Source organism: Callospermophilus lateralis, chromosome 11 (genome assembly GCF_048772815.1).
Source record: "Callospermophilus lateralis isolate mCalLat2 chromosome 11, mCalLat2.hap1, whole genome shotgun sequence".
Taxonomy (NCBI): Eukaryota; Metazoa; Chordata; class Mammalia; order Rodentia; family Sciuridae; genus Callospermophilus; species Callospermophilus lateralis.
Window position 1 is genome coordinate 53,082,817 of NC_135315.1, and position 27,821 is coordinate 53,110,637.

A 27,821-nucleotide genomic window follows, 5' to 3' on the forward strand; every position below is an offset into this window, starting at 1 on the left:
TAAGTAGTGCTTTGTACAGGAAAGGGTCTCAGGCTGATGACTTTGCAAATTCTAGGAGTTATTGTTTTGTTATTAATTCATCTGATGAATTTGTTTAAAAAAATTATAGGAGTCAGTTTTGGTCCCCTTTGGATGTTTATTTCTTTAAATAGTATGTTAATAAACTTACTTGTCACCTCTTGGGCCAGAACTTAGAGATGGAGAGAGAGAAAGAGAAAGAGAGAAAGAGAGAGAGATAGATTGGTTATTAGTAAAGAGTCAAAGCTCATTTCAAACTGAAACGGAGGGATAAATGCCAATTATTGCATCATCATTGTTACCACTTATTGAGGAATATCATGGTTCTCAAACTGTGTGCTAACGGTGCCTCAGGGCACCACTGTGAATTCACAGGGAACTGTTTTAGTTTTTGAGGAAAGCACAATCATACCTGTCACTTGTCAGTAGTAGTGAAACTACTAGCGCGAGGTATTCATGGCTTTGACATTAGATCACGGTTTCATCCTTTCGATGACCTGGTGTCTTTGAGAAACCCGGTTTTCCTCAGGTGCTGGGGCAGAAAGCAAGCATGGAACAGAATAAAAATCAGGGTGGGAAAGGAAAGGTAGGTGGTGGTGGTGTCCGATCAGTGCCCGGCAGGCACTAAGATGTTAAGAAATAAACACTTATGAATGGTTTGGATGGATTGACTTAGCAAATCGGACTTCTTAGGTCTATCTTCTGGTCTAGGAGCACTTTGGAAAAATTACTGAGACAGTGAGGGAACCAGGTGCTGAGTTATCCATGAACCATGATCTAAGGATGACCGCACGAGCTCTTCTTCATAAAGCAGGCTGCATGATTCTCTGGGAAAAGTTGCAAAGGAACAACCCCACAGATCCCATCCCAAATGCCATGGGGTCAGGAGGCCATGCTGGACAGTGGAGGGAGAGGGTGGGTTGGACTGGTCACTCAGGAGGCAGAACCAGGCCATCCGTTGGGCTCACAGATGGATTGATTTGGGGGTACAGGGGCTGACTGTGCTTGCATGTGTTTAACTATGTTTGAATACCTTCAAGGCAGAGCAGCTCCCCAGTTTCCTCCACCCCCTATTGCTGCCCAGTTCTACCTCAGTCTACCTGGCTCAAGAAAGCCTTTGAGTCCATTGCCCCTTGTGAGAGGAGACAGAGCTCAAAGCTAAGGATAAAGCTGTGTGGGGAAGGAACTGTGGGGATGTGGGGTAGAATGGCACTGGACTTCCTACGCTAGCTCGTTACCTAGGGGCTTTATCCTTGGCAGCTTGTAAGTGCTTTTCAGGGCAAGGGACACGCTTACCTTTGCACCCCTTCAATTCCTCCTTCACGTAAGGCCCTGCGCACAATGGGGCTCTGGAAAGATGCAGTTGAATGAAGGGTGGGAGAGAAGGGCCCTTTTTAAAACCAAGAGAAGTTGTACAGAAAAAAATCTTCAGTTTGGATCCAAGATGGCAGGCCAGAGGGAGGCAGCTCCGAGACCTGGGTCTCAACTAGTGGGAGTACTGCTTTGCTGAGAGTGATAGAGGACTCCTCTGCTGCTGATCCCGTGCAGGAATCAGGGCCACCGTGCCCTGCGGGGACCCAGGCCTCAGCATTAGAGTAGGACTCCCTGCTGCTCGCCCACACAGGTCTCCCGGGTGCCTTAGTGGTTACCACCAGCATCAGCCCCTGCGCAGAATTCCCAGATGCCACTCCCACGCAGGACACTCAGCCCCTAGCCATGTGCAGGAACGCCGGCCGCCACTCCTGTGTGGACCCCCATCTACTAACATGGGGCTCTCCAGTCACCTTCATCTTGGAACTGGGCAGCTACCACCATGGTCCCCTACTTCTGGTAGTCTGCCTGCACCTGGGGACGTCACAGGCTCTGAAGAAAGCTCTGCACCCCACAGAGATCATCTCTGAACGCCTCGCACAATGCCATTGCCTGGCTCCCCCCACCTGACCCGACCCCCTGTCACTGAAAGCAGCTGCCTCCATCTTGGGTCACCTCCATCATCATCTTTACTTGGGGCCACTACCAGTTTGGAACACGGGATAGACAGGTACCCATAGTTTTCTAATTCCCCCCAATCCCCAGCAGCCACTAACTCGGCACAGTGACTGCCCAATTCAAAGCAGCCCTCCGCGACAGGTGCGCAGCCACCACAGTGCAACACACAAGACCCCCGGAGGGAAAGGTTCCTGATTAGGAAGTAGAAAGGGAGAGGGTGAGGGAGATATATGTTAGAGACAAATTTAGAGACCAGGAACTGTGAGGTCTACAGGTGAGATGAGGAGATAAGACCTGGTGCCCATAGCACAGGAGCAGACCCCAAAGGAGATCCTTGAGGTGCAGTCTCCCAATGGACCAGCGTGTGCCATACCCCACTTCCAGGTGCCTTGCACCCAAGACCAACCCTCACACCCTGGTAACCCCCACCATCCTGAGGGTGGAGATACCAATTAAAAACAGACAACCTCACCCATTGGATGAGAAGGGAAGCAAGAAAGATACTCATCTCCAACCGAAACAATCCTTGATTCTTCCTTCGAGATATTTCTTTCTTTATCTCTTCTCCCTCTTTATTCTCCCACCCTCACATCCCCAAAATATGTGAAACCAAGCACTTTTCATGAATTAGGATATTGAGGACTGAGACGACTGAATAGTATATTACAGTTGTGTTGTATATTATTTTTTCTTTTATTTCTCTCCAATTTTTACTGTTAACATTTTTTATTTTTCTTAATATATATGTGTGTTTGTCTTATATACTCTCTGTCTTCCCTTCTACCCATCTACCCCCAAATTACTATTGCTGTATTCTCCTGCTACTAACCTTCTTCTTTAGACTTCTATTTCACCCTTCCTAAGATATAATAACTTGTATCCTCACCTCCAACATCTCCCTCAGCATATCTTCCTATAGCTCACCCCCTGTTCTTTGTCCATCAGAAACTGTAAACCCTTTTACAAACCTACTGAGTATATTGTAGATAATAATAGAATTCACCATTTCTGTACATTGTGACCAAACTGTAAACATCTTAATAACAACTAACTGTTTTTAGGTGGTATTTTCTTTATATTGGGATCTGTTAACATTGTCATTCCCCTAAAAGGAGAGGTATTGGGACCCTACAGGGGCACTATAAGCCTATAGGGTAAAAAGGGTGATGCCTCAGATCCACAGAGCTAGAAAGGAAGACACACAAGCAGTATGAAAGATAAGGGAAGAAAGTGCTCCAAACAAATCAAGATACCACATTATTAGAATCCATGGCCAGCCCAGCAGATGAAATTACAGAGAAGGAGTTCAGGATGTACATAATTAAAAATTCTTTGAGTTAAACTATGATATAAGGGAGAAAATACAGACAGCAAAAGATCATTTTGACAAAGAGCTACATAAGCAAATACAGGAAGCAAAAGATTACTGCAATAAGGAGATGGGGGTTCTGAAAAAAAACCCCAGAAATCCTTGAAATTAAAGAAAAAAAATAAACCAAATTAAAAGCTCAATTGAATGTATCACCAACAGATTAGATAGACTACTTGGAAGACAGGACCTCAGACAATGAAGACAAAATATATAATCTTGAAATGAATATAGATCATACAGTGAAAATGGTAAGAAACCATGAGCAGAACATTCAAGAAATATGGGATGGTATAAAAAGACCAAATTTAAGAGCTATTGGGGTAGAGGAAGGCATAGAGTTTTAAACCAAAGGAATGAATAATATATTCAACTAAATAATATCAGAAAAATTTCCAAACATGAAGAATGAATTGGAAAACTAAATTAAGAGGCTTAAAGGACACCAAATGTACAAAATCACAACAAATCCACACCAAGGCACATTATAACAAAAATGACTAACATACAGAATAAGCAGAGAATATTAAAAGCCACAAGAGAAAGGAATCAGATTACATTTGATGGGGGAAACCAATTAGGATAATGGCAGATTTTTCAAAAAGACCCTGAAAGCCAGAAGATCCGGGAATAACATATATCAAGCTCTGAAAAAAAATGGGTGCCAACCAAGAATTTTGTATCCAGCAAATTAAGCTTTAGACTTGATGATGAAATAAAAACCTTGCGCGAAAAACAAAAGTTAAAAGAATTCACAGCTAGAAAACCTGCACTACAGAACATCCTTGGCAAAATATTCTATGAAGATGAAACGAAAAACAACAATGAAAATCAGCAGAGGGACCTATTACAAAAAGGAAAAGCTAATCAAAGGAAAAACCAAGTCAAGTTAAATACAAAAATTTTAAAAAAACGGCTGGGAATAGAAATCATGGTCTCAATAACCTGAATGTTAATGGCCTAAATTCATTAATCAAAAGACATAAGCTAGCTGGTTGGATAAAAATAAATACCCAACAATATGCTGCTTTCAAGAGACTCATCTCATAGGAAAAGACATACACAGACTGAAGGTGAAAGGTTGGGAAAAATCATACCACTCACATGAACTGCAGAAGCAAACAGGGGCTTCCATCCTCGTAACAAATAAAATAGACATTAAGCTAAAGTTAATTAAAAGGGACAAAGAAGGACATTTCATACTGCTCAAGGGAACCATACACCAACAAGACATAACAATTACAAAATATATATGCCCCAAACAATGGAGCATCTATGTTCATCAAACAAACTCTTCTCAAGTTCAAGAGTCAAGTTGACTACAACATAATAATTCTGGGTGACTTTAACACAGCTCTTTCATCACTGGATAGATCTTTCAAATAAAAAATTGGACAAAGAAACTATAGAACTCAATAATACAATCAATAACTTAGACTTAACTGACATATGTAGAATATTTTATTCTTCAACAAGTGAATGTACTTTCTTCTCAGCAGTACACAGATCCTTCTTTTAAAATAGACCATATATTATGTCACAAAGCAACTCTTAGCAAATACAAAAAAGTAGAGATGCTACCCTGCATTCTACCAGAACACCAAGGAATGGAATTAGGAATCAATGATAAAATAAAAAATAAAAACTACTCCAACACCTGGAGAGTAAATAATATTCATTTAGTAAAATGAACAATGGGTTGTAAAAGACATCAAGGAGGAGATTATAAAATTCTTAGAGGTAAATGGGAACACTGATACAACATATCAAAATCTCCGGGACACTATGAAGGCAGCACTAAGGGGAAAGTACATTTCATGGAGTTCATTTCTTCAAAGAAGAAAAAGCCAACAGATAAATGACCTAACACTACATCTCACAGCCCTAGAAGAAGAAGAAGAACAAATCAATACCAAAAGCAGTAGAAGACAGGAAATAATTAAAATCAGAGCTGAAATCAATGGAATTGAAACAAAAGAAACAGTTGAAAAAACTGACAAAACAAAAAGTTGGTTCTTCAAAAAAATAAATAAATAAAATTGACAAGCCCTTAGCCATGCTAACAAAGAGAAGGAGAGAAAAAAAACCTCAAATCACTAACATATGTGATGAAAAAGGAAATAACACAACAGACACTACAGAAATACAGAAGATAATTAGAAATTATTTTGAAAACTTGTACTCTAATAAAATGAGAATATTGAAGGCATCAACAAATTTCTAGAGGCAATGAGTTGCCCAAATTGAATCAGGATGATATACACAATTTAAACATATCAGTTTCAAACAAGGAAATAGAAGGCACCATCATAAGCCTACCAACAAGAAAAGCCCAGGACCAGATGGATACACAGCTGAGTTCTATAAGACCTATAAAGAAGAACTAATACCTATACTCTACAAATTATTTTATGAAATAGAAAAAGAGAGAACACTTCCAAACTCATTTTATGAGGCCAATATTACCCTGATTCCAAAACCAGGTAAAGACACATCAAAGAAAGAAAACTTCAGACCAATATCACTAATGAACATAGATGTAAAAATTCTCAATAAATTTCTGCCAAGTCAAATACAAAAACATATCAAAAAGATAGTGCACCATGATCAAGTGGCGTTCATCCCAGGGATGCAAGGTTGGTTCAACATACAGAAATCAATAAGCGTAATGTATCACATCAATAGACTTAAAGATAAGAATCATATGATCATCTCAATTGATGCAGAAAAAGCATTCAACAAAATACAGCATCCATACATGTTCAAAACACTAGAAAAATAGGGATAAAAGGAACATATCTCAACATCATAAAAGCTATCTATGCTAAGCCCCAGGCCAACATCATTCTAAATGGAGAAAAATTGAAAGCATTCCCTCTAAAAACTGGAACAAGACAGGAATGCCTCTTTCACCACTTCTATTTAACATAGTTCTTGAAACACTGGCCAGAGTCATTAGGCAGACAAAATAAATAAAAAGGGACAATGAATAGGAAAAGTAGAACTCAAATTATCAATATTTGCTGGCGATACGATTCTATACCTAGACGACCCAAAAAATTCCACCAGAAAACTTCTAGAACTAGTAAATGGATTCAGCAAAGTAGCAGGATACAAATCAACACACAAAAATCAAAGGCATTTCTGTATATCAGTGACAAATCTTCAGAAAGTGAAACGAGGAAAACTACCTCATTTACAATAGCCTCAAAAAAAATTAAATACTTGGGAATCAACCTAACAAAAGAGGTGAAAGACCTATATAATGAAAACTACAGAACACTAAAGAGAAATCAAAGAAGACCTTAGAAGATAGAATGATCTCTCTTGTTCTTGTATAGGCAGAATTAATATTGTCAAAATGACCATACTACCAAAAGCTCTATTCAAATTTAACAAAATTCCAAACAAAATCCTAATGACATTCCTCATAGAAATAGAAAAAGCAGTCATGAAATTCATCTGGAAAAATAGGAGATCCAGAATAGCTAAAGCAATGCTTAGCGAGTAGAGTGAAGCAGGTGGCATCACTATACCAGACCTTAAACTGTACTTCAGAGAAACAGTAATAAAACCAGCATGGTATTGGCACCAAAATAGACTGGTAGACCAATGGTACAGAATAGAAGACACAGAGACTAACCCACATAATTACAGTTATCTTATATTAGACAAGGGTGCCAAAAACATGCATTGTAGAAAGACAGCCTCTTCAACAAATGGTGCTGGGAAAATTGGAAATCCATATGCAACAAAATGAAATTAAACCCCTATCTCTCACCATGCACAAAAATTGACTCAAAGTGGATCAAAGACCTAGGAATTAAACCAGAGTCACTGTGCCTATTAGAAGAAAAAGTAGGCCCAAATTTCAATCATGTCAGATTAGGCTCCAACTTCCTTAATAAGACTCCTATAGCACAAGAATTAAAATCAAGAATCAATAAATGGGTTGGATTCAAACTAAAAAGCTTCTTGGCAAAAGAAACAATCAGTGAGGCGAATGGAGAGCCTACATCTTGGGAGTAAGATGTAGTCACTCACACATCAGATAGACCACTAATCTCTAGAGTATATAAATAACTCAAAACGCTAAACACCAAAACAACAACAGCAAGCATACAAAAAAATAGCCCAATCAATAAATGGGCCAAGGAACAGGACACTTCTCAGAAGATGATATACAACCAATCAATAAATATATGAAAAATGTTCAAACTCTCTAGAAATTAGAGAAATGCAAATCAAAAGTACTCTAGGATTTCATCTCACTCTAGTCAGAATGGCAGCTATTAAGAATAAAAACAACAATAATTGTTGGCGAGGATGTGGGGAAAAAAGGCATGCTCATACATTACTGGTGGGACTGCAAAATGGTGCAGCCAATATGGAAAGCAGTATGGAGATTCCTTGGAAAACTGGGATTTGAACCATCATTTGACCCAGCTATCCCACTCATTGGTCTACACCCAAAGGACTTTAAAACAGCATTCTACAGGGACACAGCCACATCAATGTTTATAGCAGCACAATTCAGAATAGCTAAACTGTGGAGCCAACCTAGATACCCTTCAGTAGATGAGTGGATAAAGAAAATGTGGCATATATACCCAATGGAATATTACTCATCAATAAAAGAGAATAAAATCATGGCATTTGTAGGTAAATGGATGGAACTGGAAAATTTAATGCTAAGTGAAGTAAGCCAATCTCAAAAAAACAAATGCTGAATATTTTCTCTGATATAAGAAGGTTGATTCACAGTGGAGTTGGGAGGATTAGACAAACTCTAGGTAGGGCAGAGGGGTGGAGGGAAAGGGAGGGGCCATGGGGGTAAAAAGGGTGGTGGAATGAGATGGATATCATTACTCTAAGTGTTGGAACACACGACTAAACCAGTGAGGGTCACTGCAGGTGAACCGGGCTGGCACAAAATAATGACATACAGACAGAGAAATACTGGGCGCTCGGTTCCTGAGAGTGACAGCTCCCAACATATTTCCGCTTTGTAATATCTAAAGGCAATTGGTGAATTTTATCTTGAAGTCACTGGATTTTTGGTCCGAGGTTGTCATGATCTACTATTGAAACACAAAAGGAATTAGTAGAAAACTTATCATTTCAATAACAAACCATGTAGACTCTTTCAGAATATTTAGGATTAAGGTCATTCAATTAATGTTGGAAGATCCAGGTTATTGTTATTACTCTGCCAAACACTCGTCAGAAGATTCTTAATCTTTTTCCAATTTTATCAGGAAGCATAGTGTTTGGCTATAGTAACACTGATATTTTTATTTGGAATGATTTAAGCCTTTCCACAAACCATAGAGCAGAGGGCTCATTCGCTCTATTCCTTATAGTGGTTTCTAGAGCATTCTAATTTAGTTTCAATCCTTCCATCAGCACTTATCTGACTATGAAGGATCTTGGAAGTAATGTAAGTCAAATTATTAAGAAAATTCACATTTGTGCATTTTAAAACATAGACAAAAAGGCTGTAATGTAGGAACAATGAATAATATTTTAAGTAGTCCCTTCAAGGATCATGAGATCAAGAGCTTGCCTAGGTCTGGTATGGCATGCACCTGTATCAAGGCCTGAATGTTGACCTCAGCATGCTAGCTGGCATGAAGGATCAATGTCCTTTTCCTGTAGTATAACTAGTGATAAACTTAGGCAAGTTGTACCTTTTATAGGTTATAGGATATTTAATCATCTTTTCTCTTAATTCTCACATTTAAAGTCTGTCAATAATGTAACAATTCTGAAGGCAGAAGTCAAACATCAAAACATCCTTTGGGTGCCATCTCACTGAGGATTAAGGTTTCTAGGATCCTCATGTAATTTTAGGAGACCAGCCTAAAATATATCCATTATTTCCAGACAGCTCATGTTGTACAAGCGAGACATGCACAATCCATTCACTTAGAAAAGGCGTCAGTTTCTATTGTAGAAGGATTAGGGCAATAATACACTGGTGGATATTCTATGAAAATAACTGGCCTGTATAGGAAAATTCTATTTTGACAATTGTCCACATATATATAGTCTTAATTTCTAAGGACCAGCATAATCAGCTGGTTTAGGTTTCTTATATGTTATCTTTTTCTCAAAAGATACTCTCAGACAGCCTGTTTACCATAGGATGAACATATGGGTATAACAGACCATTAGAGTCAGTACAATTAATCTAGTTACATGGGTGGACTTTTCAGTCCACTTTGCACATTAAAAAATGGACCTGAGAAATGGGTCCATAGAAGTTTGTTCATAATTTTTACATACCTGACAAGCTCGTGAAGCTGCATGGCTGTAAACTTTGCAGCTGGGAGATTTACCTTCCTATGTCAGGATTTTCAACCTTTCCATGATGACCAGTTTAAACCCTAACTTCTGAAATTTGATTTAACTTACTAAATCATGTTCAGCAGCAGTAAGACTCTCAGTATCACAATTAAGAAAAATTTAAAAAATACTATGTAAGATCTGTTATGTGTGTGCAGGGTCCTATTTCCCCCACTTTTTAAAAAAATTAATAAAATTGAGCAAAGGTCTGGCATAAGTCATTAAAGTTATAGATAATAGTACAATATTTGCATAATAAGAAAAGATTTACCATACTTAGTTTGTTCTGAATTTTGACAAAAGTCAAAACTAGCTATGTTAAGTCCAACATCAGCTGAGTTGGAGAGGGACTATGGTGACTAGAAACCTAAGTTTTATTAATGTATGATTTAATTTTTGACTTTAATAAAATCACTAAAAATGAAGAATATAATAAAAATTTATGTTTTGAAATTAGCTTCAGATGAACTCCAATTGGCTATTTTAATTTGGAATGAAGTGAGACAGAGTTTATAACTTGGGAGTGGTGGGCATGAGAAAAATATGGGCATCTATCTAAAATAGGTACATATATGAAATAAGCCTAGAGAAGATTTTATTTTTTTATCAAACTTAGTGTTGACCTAAGTATGGGGAGTTAGTATCCCAAATATTAATGGGTAAAAACAAGTCAACAGTATTGTTTAAAACAGTGATCTAATTTAGAATTTCATATAACATTGAGCTAGTAATAACATTTTTAGGGATCTTATGTCAAAATATTTTTTGTGTATAAAGAAACATTTTTATGAGCATCCTTAATAACTTTATTTAATGTAGTAAAATTAGCTCTAATAATTATGTATAATTTATGGTCTTACCAATTTCAAAAATATCAATGTATATAGGGCATCATCTGATATTATTTAAGTTGAGAAAAGCTCTATCATGTTAAATTTCTTATTAAAATAAGCTATCGGCTGTTGAGTTGATTTATTTATGGCTGTCTGTCTAATATTTTAGGGGTAACTATTTTTAGGGTTATTTTCCTCAATGACAGACTGTTGACAGGGGCTCAAAGTTAAGACCCTGTTTCCATGTTTAGAGGCTTCCAAAAATCTGTTTATAACTTAGAAAATGAGTAAAATTTTTAACCAGAAGGTTTATTTGTCTTGGGGTAAGATTAGCATTTTAATTTTTTTTTCTGTCTGTATGTTTACTTTTCCTTTCCTTCATTGGTCTCCATTCAACTATGGTATAACATCCAAACTTGACTATGTTAACTAACCTCTGTGGATCCCTTGGAATGATGAGGGCTAACTGGATGTTTATCATTTTCAAAAGATGAACTCATCTTTTGAAAATGGGTGGCTCTCTATAAGTTTAAGGTGCTGTATTGTCTCTTTAAGTCTCTCTATAAAAATAGTAGGATTTTTCTAAAGGCTTTCTAAAATTATTTTTTAGGTATTCTGTTTACCTGTTGGATATTAATAAATTTTGGGGAGTTGTCTGTTTCCAGACTATTAGTCTTGTTCCTATTCTGTGTTATTGGGACATGGTTAAGATAAATCTCCTTTAAAACTGTTTTTAAGATGGTCCTCTATTTTAAAGTTTAGATAAGTAATAGCATAATATCTCTGTAGATAGGGTTAGGTATCTGGCATAAATTTTGAAATATTTCAATACATAACTTGGCTCTCTTGATAATCTCCCTGAATTTGTTCTGGTCTATGTTAAGTTTGAGAGATCCCCTTTGATCTTTTTTCCTAGTAAGTAATTTTTAAGGCCTTCTCTGTTAGTGGTAATTATGACTAGATATGAAAATGATACATCTTTTATTAACCATTGTAATTTTTTAGTATATAGACTACTTGGTTCATTTTGATATTACGTGTAAGTGAACAATTTAAAAGCAACCTCATTTCTTCCTGAGAGAAGGTCTCAAAATATCTCTATTTTTTCAGAATATTATCCTTTAAATAGGTGTCTCTTAATTGTCTTCTAGAAAATATGATTAAGGTTACTTCCCAGTGTAGGGAGCTTTATACAAGTCTTATATAGGTTATAGGATATTTAATCATCTTTTCTCTTAACTCTCACATTTAAGGTCTGTCAATAATGTAACAATTCAGAAGGCAGATGTCAAACATCAAAACATCCTTTTGGGTGCCATCTGGATTTTAGGCCCAGTTAGAGAATTTATATATACTACAAATGAATTTCCAACAAAGTTTACAACTTTTATTGTTCAAAACTAATGTATGATTTTAATTTGGAGAACACCAATCCTCATAAAATGTTCTCCTAAATCCCATAAACATCCAATGATGTCTTTGAATCTATCAATTTTAGCCTCCAAGGGAAATGTCAAAATTGGAGTTTAAGCCATCATTGTAAAATATTTATTGTTTAATCAAGGATGTGAATTTATTCACTAAAATTAGTTGTTGTAACAAGAATCACTAGGCAAATAAAGACTTAATGGAAATAAACTTAATATTTTAATAGGTCTTTATCATGTCAAAATATGGACAAAATCTTGGTTCATATTAGTATAATAAAGTCAGGGGGAAAGTCTGAAATATCTTAGAATTAATCAGTTCAAATTATTATAGTCAGTCCAGTTATACATAAATCTGTTTTTCAATTGTTTTAACTTTCTATATCATCTGTCAAGATAATGATATAAGGATTTCCTTATTTGGGAATTTTTATTATCATTAAAATCTAGAATATAAAAGCCTTATTTTACCCAAAGATGATTTCTTTCTTCTTCTTAGGACTCCAATGTGTGATTCCTCTCTGTGGAAGTATATTCTTCTCCTTTTAGAATTTTTCTTGGTTATACTTTGGAACAACTTATATAAATCTTAGAATCTAAGCAAATTATTATACCTTGATAAGAAGAAATATCTCAGTGAAAATATAGTTAAAGCCCTTAGACATTTTTATTGACAGAATAATTTCTGTTTACCATCTTATAAAAGTTTGTACAATAATTTGAGAATTAGAGATTACTTGATGGCTGTATAATCTCTTGAAATAGGTATTTTATACTAAAATATATTTATCTTAAATATCTGTAACTATAAAAGGCAAAACATCAGATAAATGCATGTATAAGAAATATAAATTATGTGTTTTCTGCTGAAGGAAAACAATTATAAACAAATTGATATGTATTAATCAAACAAATAGACATGTATGTTAACTATTCTATGAATTAAGGACTATAGATTATCCAAATAACTGGAAAGATATGTATTAAGAATAAAGGTATAAGTTACTATTATATAATCTTGGAATTTTAAAATAAGCCCCATCAAACCATGTGGCTCTTAAAGTATTTGGATCCATTTATTTTTACCTTGGACTAGTAGTGCACTTTATATTAGTGACATCACATGATGTGGTTAAATAAAATCCTTTTGTATACATTTACTTATTTTTTGTAATTAGATAGTCAGGAATGAGAAGAATGAGGATTTCTTGGTTGTTATAGGAACATTGTGAGAAAAGGTCTCATAATTGCTGGCTTTTGTACCTGTGGCAAGCAAAATGCATCCTCATAATCTCCAAAATTAAAAGGAAAATACAAGAAGCATATACATGATCTCTCATCAATGTAACATTATTTACCAACAACCATAGAGAGGAAAAGGAAGGGTTTTATTTATTTATTTATTTATTTTAATTGATTTTATTTTTTAAAAATACACGACAGCAGAATGTATTACAATTCTTATTACACATATAGAGCAAATTTTTCATATCTTTGTATAAAGTATGTTCATGCCAATTCATGTCTTTATACATGTACTTGTTTTTTTTTGCATTACAATTCTTATTACACATATATACCACAATTTTTCATATCTCTGTTTGTATATAAAGTAGGTTGACACCCAATTTGTGACTTCAAAAAGGAAGGATTTTAAAGGAAGCTGTTAAGGAATAAAAAAAAAAAATCAAGTTATTTAGCTTTGAGGGCAAGTCAGGCTTAGTGTAAAATAGAATGTAGACGCCTGTGGAATCAGATTTTGCCTGAAAAAGATATCTTTCCTTAGTATTTACAGGTGGGCATTCTTAAGTAAAATGTAGGCTCTGGGTAGCTCTGGTAGTAGACCTGTAGCAGGAAGTACAGGTTAGTGGCTGGGAGGCAGGACCAAAAGCCCTGTTTGAGTGACAATGAAAGGACCAATAGGAAGCCCGCAAAAAATGTGGGAAGTGGGATTCCTCCACCATTTTGTCCTGGCCACGTGGCTGGAGAACTCTTCTGGGTTCTCCACAGTCCAAAGTTTTGCCTGAGGTCCTGTGTGTTTCGCATGTCCAGTTACTAGCAGTTCTGGTTGAACCTTTGCCACGCCCAGTGACATATGTCCATGTTTTGGTGCTGTCCAGTCTGTGCTCCAGGGAGCGGTTACCATGGTTTTTGGAATTAGTTGTCACTGTGTGTGGCCTGGGCTGACTTAGGTTGGTTGCTGTTTGGCCTCAAGCAACAACAAACCCTTTGGTTGGCTTCGTCCTGCCTGTCCCCAGAACGTGGTTCCATGTCGTGTCCAGGTCCCAGGTGAGATATCTGTTTGGACCTCCACTCCAAGTCTCCTTACGACACCATCTTTTGGGCATTTCGCCAGTGGGAAGAGAATTTGAGAATTGTGGTATGAGATAATAGGGCTACATATGAGCTTGCAGCTAACTGGGAGTGACCTTGTTTTTGTCTGCTCAGGCCACAGGATCTCTCCTTGAGGAGACAACTCGGAAGTGGGCTCAGTACAAAGAGAAGTGTCTAAAAGACTTACTTAAGAAACCTTCTGGTAAGCGCATGTATTAGTTATCTGTGGCTGTGTAACAAGTTGCCCCAAAGCTTAGTGGCTTAAAATAGTAATAATCATGTGTCTCTCAATGTTCCTGTGGATCAGGAATGCAGACAGGACACAGTGGGCCTGACAGGTTTCTGCTCAGCCACGTCTGGGGTTCAGCTGAGAGACTCAAAACTCGGGAGCTGGAATCACCCAAAGCCTCCTCCCATGTCCACTGGCTGATGCTGGTTCTCAGCTGAAAGTCAAGTGGCAACTGGTAGCCCATATGCATGGCCTGTCCACATGGATTGGGATTCCTTACAGCAGATGGCTGAGTTCCTAAGGGCTAGCCTGATGACAGCCCATATCACTTTGTATGACCTGGCTTCAGAAGTCACACAACATTGCTTCTGCCAAGCTCAGTTGGATGAGACAGTTACAAAGTTGTCCCCAGGCTCAAGGAGAGTGACCATAAACCCACTTCTCACTGTAAAATAACATGACATGGGATGTGTATGGATGCAGCCCTCTTTGATGAAAGCTATCTGCCACACTCACTGCCTAGTCTTCAATCATGAGTAATTTGTCAACTGAATTGTTGTAGATTAAATTTGTGTCATTTTTATGAATATGTGACCGTGAACCTAGATCCCACAGATGTCCTTAAATCAGCTTGTTATTTTGTACATTTCATCGTAGGTATGTTCTGGGATCTAATTGGTGAAGGTTTGACAATTATGTAATCAAATTAATTATGGAACAGAAGGCTTTTTGGCTGGATCTCCAAGTGTCCTTCTGACCCAGAGTTTCTGCGAGACTTTGGTTCACATAAAGCAAAATCAGCATGACATGGACATTACATTAACTGACTAAGGGTTAAACTGAGTAGATAAAGGCACCACGTTTGGAGCTGCATTCCTCTGCTGCCCAAATCATTCTTCATCTTTTACATATCTAGAGAGGGAGGCCCACATAGCTTCTTTCAGTAGCAAGGTGGGCTTTAGGATCCAGGCCCCTTCTGCTTCTGTAAGAGGCCCTGTGCTCAAATATTGATGTTCGTTCTTCTCTCCCTAGGCATATTTTGTAATGGAACCTTTGATCAGTATGTGTGCTGGCCTCATTCTTCTCCTGGGAATGTCTCCGTTCCCTGCCCATCATACCTACCTTGGTGGAATGAAGGTAATAAGCCTGACTTACTAATTTCTGACAATTTCTTTCAAGGCTGGTCCCTCCTGGATAAACTCGTCAGATGCTAATTAGAGAGAAGGCTCCAGCCAACTGCTTTTCCTAAGTCCTTTCCCCACGCCCCAAAGGTGTTCTTCTAAGCTTTTGGTAATATACCATTCTTCTTCTCCTCTTGTTTGCTAAAATTCTACTATTCTTGGGCGTTCCATTTATACAGCAGCTCTCTTGACTTCATAGATGACAAGAGTCCAGACCTGGCTCCCACAGAATCTGACTGCACCCCGGGTTAAGAATGGTCAGTGTCATGGAGAGCAGGCAGAGGCAGAACTTAAACCTTCCCTTGCATCAGCTTTCAGTGGAAGGACCATTGAATTGGCACTTTCAAGTGCCATGGGATTTGAGTGAGCACTTAACCACTTAGCTGACCCCAATCCTGTTTAAAGCAAGTAAATATTACTCAGGAAACCATCCCTGCCCAAGAAGCCCAACATCTTGGTCGTTTTATTCTGGAAGCAATTACTGGTTAGAATTCTGTTACCTATGACCAAGGCCATGCACAAATATAAGGACAGATAAAACTGGTAATATATACAGTTAGGAAGCTCTAGGTAAAAGAAGGTGAGAGTGAGCCTCTGAGAAATGTCAGTTCAATAGATAATCACCTCCGTGGTACTTTGGTTTCAATATTTTGAGGCCTCTAGTGAGTGCACATGCATGTTTGTGCGTGCGTGTGTGTGCATGTGTGCACACACACGCAGCTTAAAAGGAAGATGCACTTCTGGGTGAGAGAGTTAGTGACATATTTTATGGAGCTGTTCTCTGATGAAATCCAGTTGGAATCAGTCCAGGAGGCATGAGGCTGTGAGCTTTTCAGGGAGGCTGGGAGAGAAGGTACTAGAGAACTGGACAGACAGAGGGGTCTGGATGGTTTAGGCAAACAGTTCCCATGAGAGACAGCTTAGTGAGGTGGAAGGAACTCAATGATGCAGAGTTGGACCCTGAAGTTAAGACTCAATCCCTCTGTTTTATACTCTTGAGACTGGACAAGTTCCTAGAGCCCGCTGAACGGTGGTTTCCTTGTCCGGAAAGAGAGGAATAGCTAACTTTTAAGATTATTTTGAGGAACAAATGAGAAGGAACACCCAGAATTGGCCATCTAGCAGGTGCTCTGTAAGTGGAGCTAAAGCTGAGTCAAGGATGGAGGCCCTTGGATTCCTTCATGGTCTTTCAGCTTCCAAACGTCCACACATTCCTCAGGGGTGCAGAGAATGACCACCACCTCCCAGCTTCACCATCTGTTCTTTCTCAGGAGCTTTAGGATAAAGCAGGAATACAAACTCCACGTTTACAAGAAAATTGAGTTAAAGGTTCTTTTTAAGAAGTAGGTTCTGGGCTTCTGGAATGTACTAAAGGCAGTGCGATTTGCAAAATATGGGAAGTGACTCTCCCACTCAATTAGGTCTTTGGAATCCAAGTCGATTCCTAAAGTATTTTTCTCATTAAATCTTTAGAAACCACACGGGTTTCTAAAGTAAAACGGGCAAGTGAAGACGATAGAAGGGTTTGGAGAAGAACCTCTACAAATGTAAAGGGATGCAGAAGCATTCTTTAAAGGAATGAGCTTTATGATTCAAGTTAGAAGAGAGTGAGGTAATAAATACAGGTTTTCTTAGCCTCTACAACTGATCAGTGAGGCTGGGGACTGATTGTGAAACAAAAAGTGTGTTCCAACAGGGGTTTTCCACTTTCCTCTGTAGGGGAAGATTATGGGGAGCCCCAGAACGTAATAAAGCATAAGAAGGACACAAAAGATTGGTAGTTATGGAGGACAACATTGACAGCATGTAGCTGGGGAGTGGGGGCGGGGGGAGGGAGGTGCATCTGGAAGCTACTGCAGTGGTTGAGGCAAAGGGATCAGGCAGAGATGAGAAGTGGGGGAGAAGGAGAAAGATCAAAGAAAAATATTGGAGGCAGAATAGTTGAGACTTGTTATCAGGTGGTGTAAAAATTAAGGAAGAGAGAGAAGTGGGAAAATAGAGAAGAGGAAAATAATTCTCCAACCCAGGAGTGGGCTCCACGGTAGCTGGTCCTCTGGCTCCCCTCCCTCCCATGCCCCACTGTTGGTGGTGGCTCAGCAGCACTGTCTGTGTGGCTTCCCAACCTCCTCATCCCTAGCCTCAGATCTGACCCCTTCCAACCACCCTGCACAAGGTTTTTAAAAATGCCAATCAGGAGGTTATGTTGGTTCCCTTTACAACACCTATAAACGGCATCTCTGACCTGTAGCTTGGCTTTGCTGATCTGTCCATCATTCTCCCCTCCCCTGCCATTTTCCTGCCATTCCAGCCAAACGATTCCCAGTGGTTGGCACCCAATGCCTTTGTTCACTCTTCTGCGCAGGATGCCCCCTCAAATGTTCTGCCCACATCAATAAATTCAACTTTAATTCTCACCTTATTAAATCTTTCATCCTTCTAGAAAATTCTTCCAGCAATTCTCCCCACAGTGCAATGGCCCTCTGCTTTCCTGAGGCTTCTTCTCTAACCTGTGCCGTCTCTGCCAGAATTTATGATGGCGTATGGCGCTTTTTATTCGAAATCTCCTGCCTAGACTTTGAGTTTGCCAGGTTCATCCTAGCAGGCGCAGCATAGAGCATTATGATTGGCATGAAGAACACAAGTGTCAAGGGAAACTATTGTCATTCACTCATTCAACAAATATTTATTTAGCATCTATTGTATGCCAGGCATTATTTATAAACACCTGGGATATTGTAATGATCAAAACAGAATAAAATTCTTCTCCGGTAGGACTCATGTTTTAGCAAGACAGACAGACAAAAAATCAGTGAGCATCATTGGTAATCCCCCCTTCTGTTTAATTAAACAACAAGCATGTGGCTTAGGGACCATGCCTGTCTTAGGTTGTCCAATACTACATGTGGTCCTTACCGGTCATCAGATGAGCTGACCTCAAGGCATCAGCCTCCTGTCTTAGGTTGGTACCATTGCAATTGGATCTTACCCGTCATTGACTACCGGTCCATACAGCCATACTTGTGGATAGGCCTTTGCACCAGTGTGGGGGGGTGAGGTTCTTTGCCTCACCTCTGTTGGCCCCCAAATTTGGCCTTTGCACCAGTGGGGGGGTGAGGTTCTTTGCCTCACCTCTGTTGGTCCCCAAATTTGGCCTTGGTGCCAGTGTGTGGGGGGGTGAGGTTTTTTGCCTCACCTCTGTGAGCATCATTGTTAAGTATAGATGTGATACATTTTACACAAGTTAGACCTGGGGGAAGGAGGGAGCACAGGAGGGGAGGAGTGGGTGGTGACTGTAAGTTGGGGAGTCAGGGAAGGTTCCAATGACAAGCTGGTGTCTCGGTGAAGACTTAAAGGAGGTAAAGGTTTTAGCCAATGGTGGAAGTGTTTCCAGGTGCCAAAGCCCTTGGTGGAGAGCCATAGGTGGTCTGTTTCAAAAAGAGAAGGAGACAAATGTGGTTTGAGTGGAAGGGGAAGAAAAGCAATTAGAAGTTAGGGCAGAGAGATTTGGGGGTCTGGTCTGACAAGGCTTTGTAGGGGCCATGAAAGGATTCTGATGTGCTCTCAAGTCCTTGGAAGATAGTGAGTAGATTTTGGCATGATGCCACGGACATCTTATCCAGGTTGTTGATTGTTAGGCCATCCATAGATATAGAGGGGCAGAACTGTCAGAGGAGACATCTTTCCAAGGGAGATGATGGTTCCACTTAGGAGAGAAGGACACAGTGAAAACCAGTGGTCAGACTCTGGATATATTTGAAAGTGTAGATGATTGCTAATGGAGCAGGGGAAGGCTACGGGAAACAGAGAGAAGGCCAGATTGACACCAAGGCTTGGAGCCAGAGGACGGGCAGGCTGGGTTTGCCATCCAGCAAGGTGGGAAAGGGTGTAGGGGGATTAGGTTTTGAGAAGATGAAGAACTTGGTTTGGGGCATATTGTTTGAGATGTCACTTGGACACCCTAGCAAAACTGTCGCCTGGGCAGGTGGACGTACTATGTGGGTACCCAACGATTAAATGCAGAAAATAGCTACTGCTGGACTGTGATGTGCAGGGTCTGGTCTAGGAAACTCCAGCAGATTTCCACTTCTCATTTTGCAAGCCCAGATCCTGGCCCTCCAGGTAGTAGTAACTTCAGCGTGGACAGAACAATTTGCCCATCATCTGCGCGCGCACACACACACACACACACACACACACACACACACTCATTTAATCCTCCTTCAAAATCCAGAGGGTGGCTCCATGATGGTTCAAGTTCTTGATGAAGAAACCTGCAGGCACAGAGAGGGAGGGCTGGGCCCACTCATTAGGTGACACATCAGGCTTCAGCCCCAGTCTGTCCGCCTCCTGCCCATTGGGTATCAGGAAGCGATGCACCACTGAGCAAGTGCAGGAGCCCAGGTCAGTGTCTCCCAGCTGGGCTGTACCTTCCAGGGGTTGTCACCTCTCTGAGTCACCAGGGACTGTTCTAACTCCGGAGACTTCGGGTAAACACAGCAGACATTAGTGGATCATGGTTGGTTACGAAATCGAGAGCCTTTCATGTTTTTCTTTCTATCCCAAATAAACAGTAAGGATGCTAATGAGCCCCCAAAGAGGGAAACCAAAAAAAAAAAAAAAAAAAAATCCCTTTCCCTGGGATTTTCCACAGCTCTGTGGCCAGGGTGAGGGCCTTCCAGCGTGCTCAGGGGATGGGCTGTGTGTTCTGACCTTTCCTCTAGAGCTTTGTTTACTTTCAGAGAGCTCAGGAAGAGCCTACAGACACTGCTTGGCTCGGGGAACTTGGCAGACCCTAGGGAACACCACAGATATTTGGCAGGATGACTCCGAATGCTCCGAGAACCACAGCTTCCAACAAAACGTGAGTCTGTCCGGCTTGGTGATAAAGGTGCCCGAGGCCCAAACCACCCTCCTCAAGGGCACTCAGCTGTGGGGGGCCACAGGAAGGACCTTCCCACAGGTTGTCTCACCCCAACCTGGCAAGGGAAAGTCCTCAACCCCGCAAAGCAGCACCGGCCGTGGAATTTCTCCCATTAATAAGGTGAAACGTGAAATCCCAAGGGAAGCGGGTCCGAGCCTTTGTACTTGCCTCTCCCTGTGCTTGGATCATCTCCCCCAGCTCTCCCGTGTTTGGCTCCTTCTCATCCTTCAGATTTTAGTTTAGTTCTCTCCTTCAGGAAAAAAAGTCGTCCATGACTACCCAATCCAGGCCTTCCATGGTCACTTTCTGCCATTTGTGTGTGTATGTGTGTGTGTGTGTGTGTGTGTGTGTGTGTGAGTGTGTGTGTGTGTGTGTGTGTGTGTGTGTGTGCACGCAGTGAGGGTTGAACCCAGGCCCCCTCCACATGCTAGGCAAGTGCTCTACCACTGAACCACATTTCCACCACACCCCTGGTGGGATTCCTATATTGCACTGGTCATGCCCTGGAATTCTCCCGTGTTTGCTTATTTGTTATCCAGTCCACTCATCAGGATGCAGATCCAGGAGTCGTGGGGCCTGGGGTCCGACACAGCCCAACGGCATAGCCAGGCACTTCATTCCTGGGCGTCACTTCAGGCCGTAAACCTGGCACCAGTCACTTCACCTTTCTGTGCCTCTGCTACCTTGCCCATCCCACGGCGACTGCGTTTGCTGCGTGCAATGGTTGTGAGGATTTAGAGCATTAAGAGACCTCAATTTCAGAGGAGTAAATCTGACATGAAGTCAGCAAGCTCTAAGTAGGAGTTACTGCCCTATCACTGGGATCCAGGGTGGTAACTGCTCAGCAAATCATCCTGGCAGCTCAGTAAAAGCCAGAGGAACGAACGAATCCGAGCTTCAGACGTCTCTCTGGGTGCTCTCTTTGCGGGATCCTGTCCTGGAGTCCCCTCAGGCCCAGCTCTTCTCTACTTTCTTGTTTTGGGCTCCTGCCTTTCTCCCTAAAGATCTCCTGTTTGTCCAAATCCTGTCCACCTTCCTTCAAGTCCCAATGCAAGGGAGCACTATGGAAGAGAGGAGGAGGATGCCTAGGGTCCAATTTTTAAAAATCCACCGTGCATTACATTTATACATCATAGTGGGTTCATGTGACATATTCATATAGGCACATAGCATAACTTGTTCCATTTCATACGCAGTACTTCCTCTTACCCTCCTGTCCCCCCTTCTCTATTTAACTGGTCTTCCTACTATTTATTTATTTCCTAAAATTGGTGCTTTATACTTGACACAGAAAAGTGGGATCCATTGTGATATCTTCTCACGTGCACTTAGCATAATTAGGCCAGTCCCCTGCCCTCCTTCCCTCCCTCTCCCTCTGTCCCCTTCCTGGGCACAACTGTTCTCCCTTCTCTTTTCATAAGATCGCCCCTTTAAATTCCTTATTTCTGTCTAGCTTCTGCACATGAGGGAAAACATTCGACTCTTGACTTTCAGGGTCTGGCTTATTTCATTTAGCCTGATGTTCTCCAGTTCCGTCCCTTTACCAGCAAATGACATGATTTCATTCTTCGCCATGGCTGAGTAGAACTCCATTGTGTATACAGGCCACATTTTTTTTTTTTTCCATTCATCTGTGACAGACACCTTGGCTGTTTCCATAACTTGTTTATTGTGAATTGTGCTCCTATAAATATTGGCATGAGTGTGTCACTGTCGTATAGTCTGCTGATTCCATTTCTTTTGGAGAAATACCAAAGAGTGGAATAGCTGAGGCCTATCGTGGTTCCGTTCCTAGGCTTTTGAGGAATCTCCCTAGTGCTTTCCAAAGTGGGTATCCTAGTTTGTAGTCCTACCAACAGTGTATAAGTGAGGAAAGGATTCTCCCCCACAACCTTGCCAGCATTAATTATTACTGATATTCTTGAGGATTGGGCCACATTCTTGTTTCTTTCAAATAGACCAGACATAAACATGAATTGAGGGCCCACTGTGTGCTCGGGTTTTGCACTAGGAATAAACAGTGGCTGAAATGCAGATACTGACTTCAAAGAGCTGAGAGTCTTAGGGGGCAGAGAGGCCCCATAACATCTGGTACAGAATAAGGGGATGCCCAGGCATACAGAAGAGGGGGACACGGATATAGACTGGGGACAAGGAAGGCTGGCCAACCTGAGCCCTGCAGGGTGGGAAGGAAGGAGATGGCTGTGGGAAGGATGAGAACGAGAACGTTCTTGACAGAAGGAAAAACATAGCCAGGGTCAAAGAGCAGATGGACTCCCACTACCAGTGTGTGATGCGAAATCCTGAGGGAAGTGGGTCTTCCAGGGTTGGTCCTCGACTTTCCATTTGCTCTTCCCTGTGCTTGGAATGACTTCCCCAGTTCTCCTCAGGGGCACTGAGATCTCAGGTGTCTGACTTGGATGTATGGGGGGATTTGAAATGCCCCTCATTAAAAAAATTTTTTTTAATATTTACTTTTTATTTATAGGTGGGAACTATATCTTTGTTTTATTTTTATGTGGTGCTGAGGATCAAACCCAGTGCCTCACACATGGTAGGCGAGCGCTCTACCTCTGAGCCACAACCCCAGCCCTGAAATGCCCCTCATTGAGACAGAAGGCATAGCAAGAGAGGGGCCTTGCCTTCAATTTCTCCTGGGTTCTAGATGTTTCCCTACCTTATTGTTTAATCCTAACTTGAGCTGCAAAGCACTCTTCTCTCCTGTCCCTTAAGTTGTGGCTTTTTTCATCATTTAATTGGATTTTTGAAATTCTGTAGGCTTTAAAAGTCATTTAAATGTTCTCCCATCAAACACTAAAGGTATTTTAATAGTTTAAAGTTTGGGGACAGGGAAAAGCAAAGGGTTCCGTTCTAGAAACACTACCTGTGGGACCTGAGCCACTTAGCCTCTCTCCACTCTTGAATGAGACGGAGCTGGTAATGTCCTCTTTGTATGGCTTGTGTGTTAGCATTTTAGTCAGTATTTTTCACTGCTGTGAACAAAAGACCTGACACAAAAAAAATTTAGAGGAGGGAAAGCTTATTTTGGGGGCTCATGGTTTCAGAGGTCTCAGTCCATAGATAGCCAGTTTCATTCCTTGGGGCTTGAGGTGAAGTTGAACATCATGGCGGAAGAGTATGGTGGAGAAAAGTGGCTCAAGAATCACACTAGGAAGGAAAGAGAGGACAAGAGAAAGCTACACCGTACCTGCCCTCAATTACCACTTAGTTAATCCCTACCAAGGGATTAATTCAGACTGGGTTAAGGATCTCTTAACCCAATCATTTCTTGCATTGTCTCACACATGAGCTTTTGGGGGACAAATCACATCTAAACTATAAGTCAGCTTTCTGTTACTATAACAAACACCCGAGGTAATCAACTTATAAAGAGGAAAGATTTGTTTTGACTGAGAAAAGGAAAGATTTGTTTTGATTTGTTTTGATTTGTTGCTTGGCCTCATTGGTTTTGGCCCATGGTGGTCCAATACATAATGCCAGGAGCACATGGTGAAAGAAACTGCTCACCTCGTGGCAGGGGGGAAGAAAAGAGAGAGGGACAGGGGTGGGGGCTGGGGTCCCAGTATCCCCTTCAAGGGCACAGCCTCAGTGACCTAACTTCCTCCCACTAGGCCCCACCTCTTAAAGGTCTACCACCTCCCAATAAAACCACAGACTGGTGTCCAACCCTTTAAACAGTCTGTCAACCTCTGTTTTTGTTGCCTATTATAGTGGCTTCTCTGCTCTGGTTGTTTGTTTTTTAATATTTATTTTTTAGTTGTAACTGGACACAATATCTTTATTTTATTTATTTATTTTTATGTGGTGCTGAGGATCGAACACAGGGCCTCAGCACATGCTAGGTGAGCGCTCTACTGCTGAGCCACAATCCCAGCCTGTTTTTTTTTTAAATGTAATATTTCATTTGACTTTCAAAAATCAAAAACCTAGTTGTCTGTGACATTATTAAGGTCACCTTATGTACTTTATTATTTCATTTATAAATCAATTAAGTTTTAATGCTTTTAAGGAGATCTTTTATTTTTGTTGACACTTAAACACTAGTTATTTAAATGCTCTAAAATTTTAACTGCATTTGTACATATGAAATGCTTTGAAATGTTTTAAATATATTAAATATTGATTATAACAAACACATCTTTCTTCACTCTTAAATAACTCTAATTCATTGAATACACCAAGGTTAAATGATGAGTCTTAAATTTTCTTAAATATCTCAATAGTTTTCATTGTTTCCAACTTAAGTCTAAAATCAAGTACTTATTGAGATGTTTCAAATCAGAACAACAATACTAAATAATTGGATCCTCTAATACACCATGTTCTCTAAGTAGTAATACCCATACATTGGCAAGTAATTAAAAAAATATGTATATGAAGGATGAATAGAAGGTGAAATGTAATGATGTCAGGTAAAGTTTCATGGTAGAAAATGAGTGTGGGTATACAGGCACTCTTAATAAAATGCTTTTAAATTTGCTGCATGTTCAGAAACTTTTATAATACATATTAAGGAAAATCCTATATCTTAATTTAACACAAAACTAGTATTAAATGGAATGGTTTGGTTAACCATTGCCATGGTTAAGACAAAAGAATAAAACTTTCACAATAAAGAAAGAAACTGACCTTTGAAAGTAGGGGTTCCCCCCTCAGGGGACATGGTTGCCTATAGACCCGAGGTTGGTTGGTTTGGCTTATCCATACCAGTAGTGCAGGTATGCTAGTAAATGTTTGACAGTTGGTTACTTGCTTCTACCCCTGGAAAAAGAAAGGCTCTCGTCTCATATTTGCCAGTTCCTGGGGTGTAAATACCGCCACCAGGGCTGACTTCAGCTTGCCAATGTGATACCACTGGATACAGAGAAAGGAGAGAGGTGCTCACCAGCCACCATGAGTGTTTCCTCCAGGCAGATACCACAACATTACCCCAATGGCACTGAACGCAGACATGCAGACATGCAGAAAAATAATTAGCAAGTGACTAATTTTGAGTATTTACAGCTTTTGGTTTTAATATACTTATTTCACTTCAAATTGACAGTTTAATTTTTAATAATGTTGTTTTCCCACTGATTCACTGAAAAGTGACCTGCCAGCTCTCACAAGCCAGTAAGTAGGACCAAGCCATGTACCAGGTGATACTTTTCCTCTTTCACCTCCCTTCCAACATATCTTCCACGTCCTCAGGAAATTCTTTCTAAATCACTTTTAAACTTTATTACCTGGTTTGAATTGACAGAATTTTGTGTTCCATTAGGTAGTTTTACTGCGTGACAGGTCACACCTCTTAAAGGGATCAAAGTGACACCTGCTGTTGAATTGCATTCAATTTATTTATATTAATTATTAATTAATCTGCTTAGCTTTTGTTATAACACCAAAGTCTTGCTGATTGTATGCCTTGAATTAAGCAAATTGTGTTTGTTTCCTATCTTCCTTCTTGTATTGTAAGCTGTCTTGAGAATAATCAGAAAGTAACAGTCAGATTTGAATACCTTTAGCCTTTTATACTGGGGTGCACAACAGCCCTTACATACAGTAGGCACACCGTTAGTGCTGACCAAAGGGTTTCACACGTTCTGACTCAATTGACCTGCCACACTGGTTCTAAAGTTCCCCAGATGATTTTTATAGATCAACTACCAAAGTTAAGAATCAAGTTTATCAGCAGGTGTGAACCCTACTCAGGTCTCCTTGATCCCTGAGTCAGCACCTGGGGACAGCCAGATAATATTTGAAAACTGCATTTCCAAGACAGGAAGTAAAGATTTCTTTCTTTAGAAAAGTGAGGGAAAGGGCATAGTCTCCTCCCCTCTGCAAAAGGCTGTATTTCCAAGAATTTAAATACTTAAAAAAAAAAAAAAAAGCCTTCTGGCCATGTTTACCTGTATTTCTAATAGTGGGTTGAAATTTTGCCCAAAAAAGGCTAATGTTAGTAAATCTTTTTCCTTCAGAGTTTTGGCAAGCAAAATATGTTATGTTCTCCCAGCTAATGGGGGTCCTTTGCATGTTAAGTGGCACTCCTCGAGAAGATCTTGTGTGTGCGTATGTACATGCATAAGCATTAACCAGTATGTTTAGATTCCTTAGTATGGAATTGTGTTAAGTAGTATGGAAGTAAATCATTATTTTTGCCTTACTGCAAGCTGCTTTCTTTGCCCTTATAAAGAGTGCTTTCTATTCTTAAATACAGAATTTAATTTATACACATACATCGATAGATATGTATGCATATAATATAATTTTAATACATAGTATATCGTTTTAATGATTAATTTTAATTTCTAAGGTTATTTTAATATATCTACATATAACCTCCAACATTTTATTTCGCAATATGTAAACGTGTAGAAAAATTAAAAGAATAATAAGATATGCACCATCTAGATTCAAAATAGGTTAAACATTTGGCCATATTCGCTTTTGCTTTCTTTCTCTTTTTCTGAAACATTTGAAGTTTGCAGACATCATGAAATTTCACCCCTAAATACTAATCAGTTATCTTCTAAAATTGAGAGCATTATTTCACATAACTCTATTTATCCTAACTAAATAAAATGAATAGTGATTACATCCTATCATCTGTTATATCCATCTTCAAGTTTCCCCCAGTTTTTTCTAGTTTTTCTGCCCTGGACCAGGACCTAATACAGGTTCAAATATTGCATTTAGCTTTCTATACTGCAGTATCTTTTAATCTAGAACAGTCTGCCCTACTTTTTTTCTCCCATGACATAGGTTTGTTGAAGAGACCTTTTTTTTTTAAAAAAAAAAAAAAAAAAAAAAAAAAAAGAATGTCCCATACTCTGGATTGGATTTGTTTGTTTTTTGGGGCTGTCATTAAACTTATTCCTCCCTCCTCTGTATTTCCTGTAAACCAGAAGTTAGGTTTATAAGTTTGATGTCGTGCAAGTTAATCTTCCCAAGTGTTATGTATCTTGGATGACATCACACCTCCTGACCAATATGGGAGATGAGGCACGAGAATGGTGTGATGTTCAATCACTTGGTCCAGGTAGAGAGACCTGTGTCTCTCCTTTTGTACTTGCTGGGTAATTGGTGGTGTTATATTTTTGTACCACGTGTTTATCTTTTTCCTTGACAGACTTTTAGCAGAGTTTCAGCCTTTATCAATGATGCCTGCAGGA

General features: G+C 39.8%; 1 protein-coding gene across 1 annotated transcript in view; it reads left to right on the top strand.

The window, feature by feature from the left end:
* Glp2r (glucagon like peptide 2 receptor) overlaps nt 1–27,821 on the top strand; it is a 77,971-nt gene that overhangs the window by 3,587 nt on the left and 46,563 nt on the right. Inside the window, exons 2-4 of the mRNA XM_076870967.1 lie at nt 14,433–14,520; nt 15,580–15,684; nt 20,468–20,589. Of these exons, the coding sequence (XP_076727082.1) occupies nt 14,433–14,520; nt 15,580–15,684; nt 20,468–20,589 (315 nt within the window). The remainder of the gene's footprint in view (nt 1–14,432; nt 14,521–15,579; nt 15,685–20,467; nt 20,590–27,821) is intronic.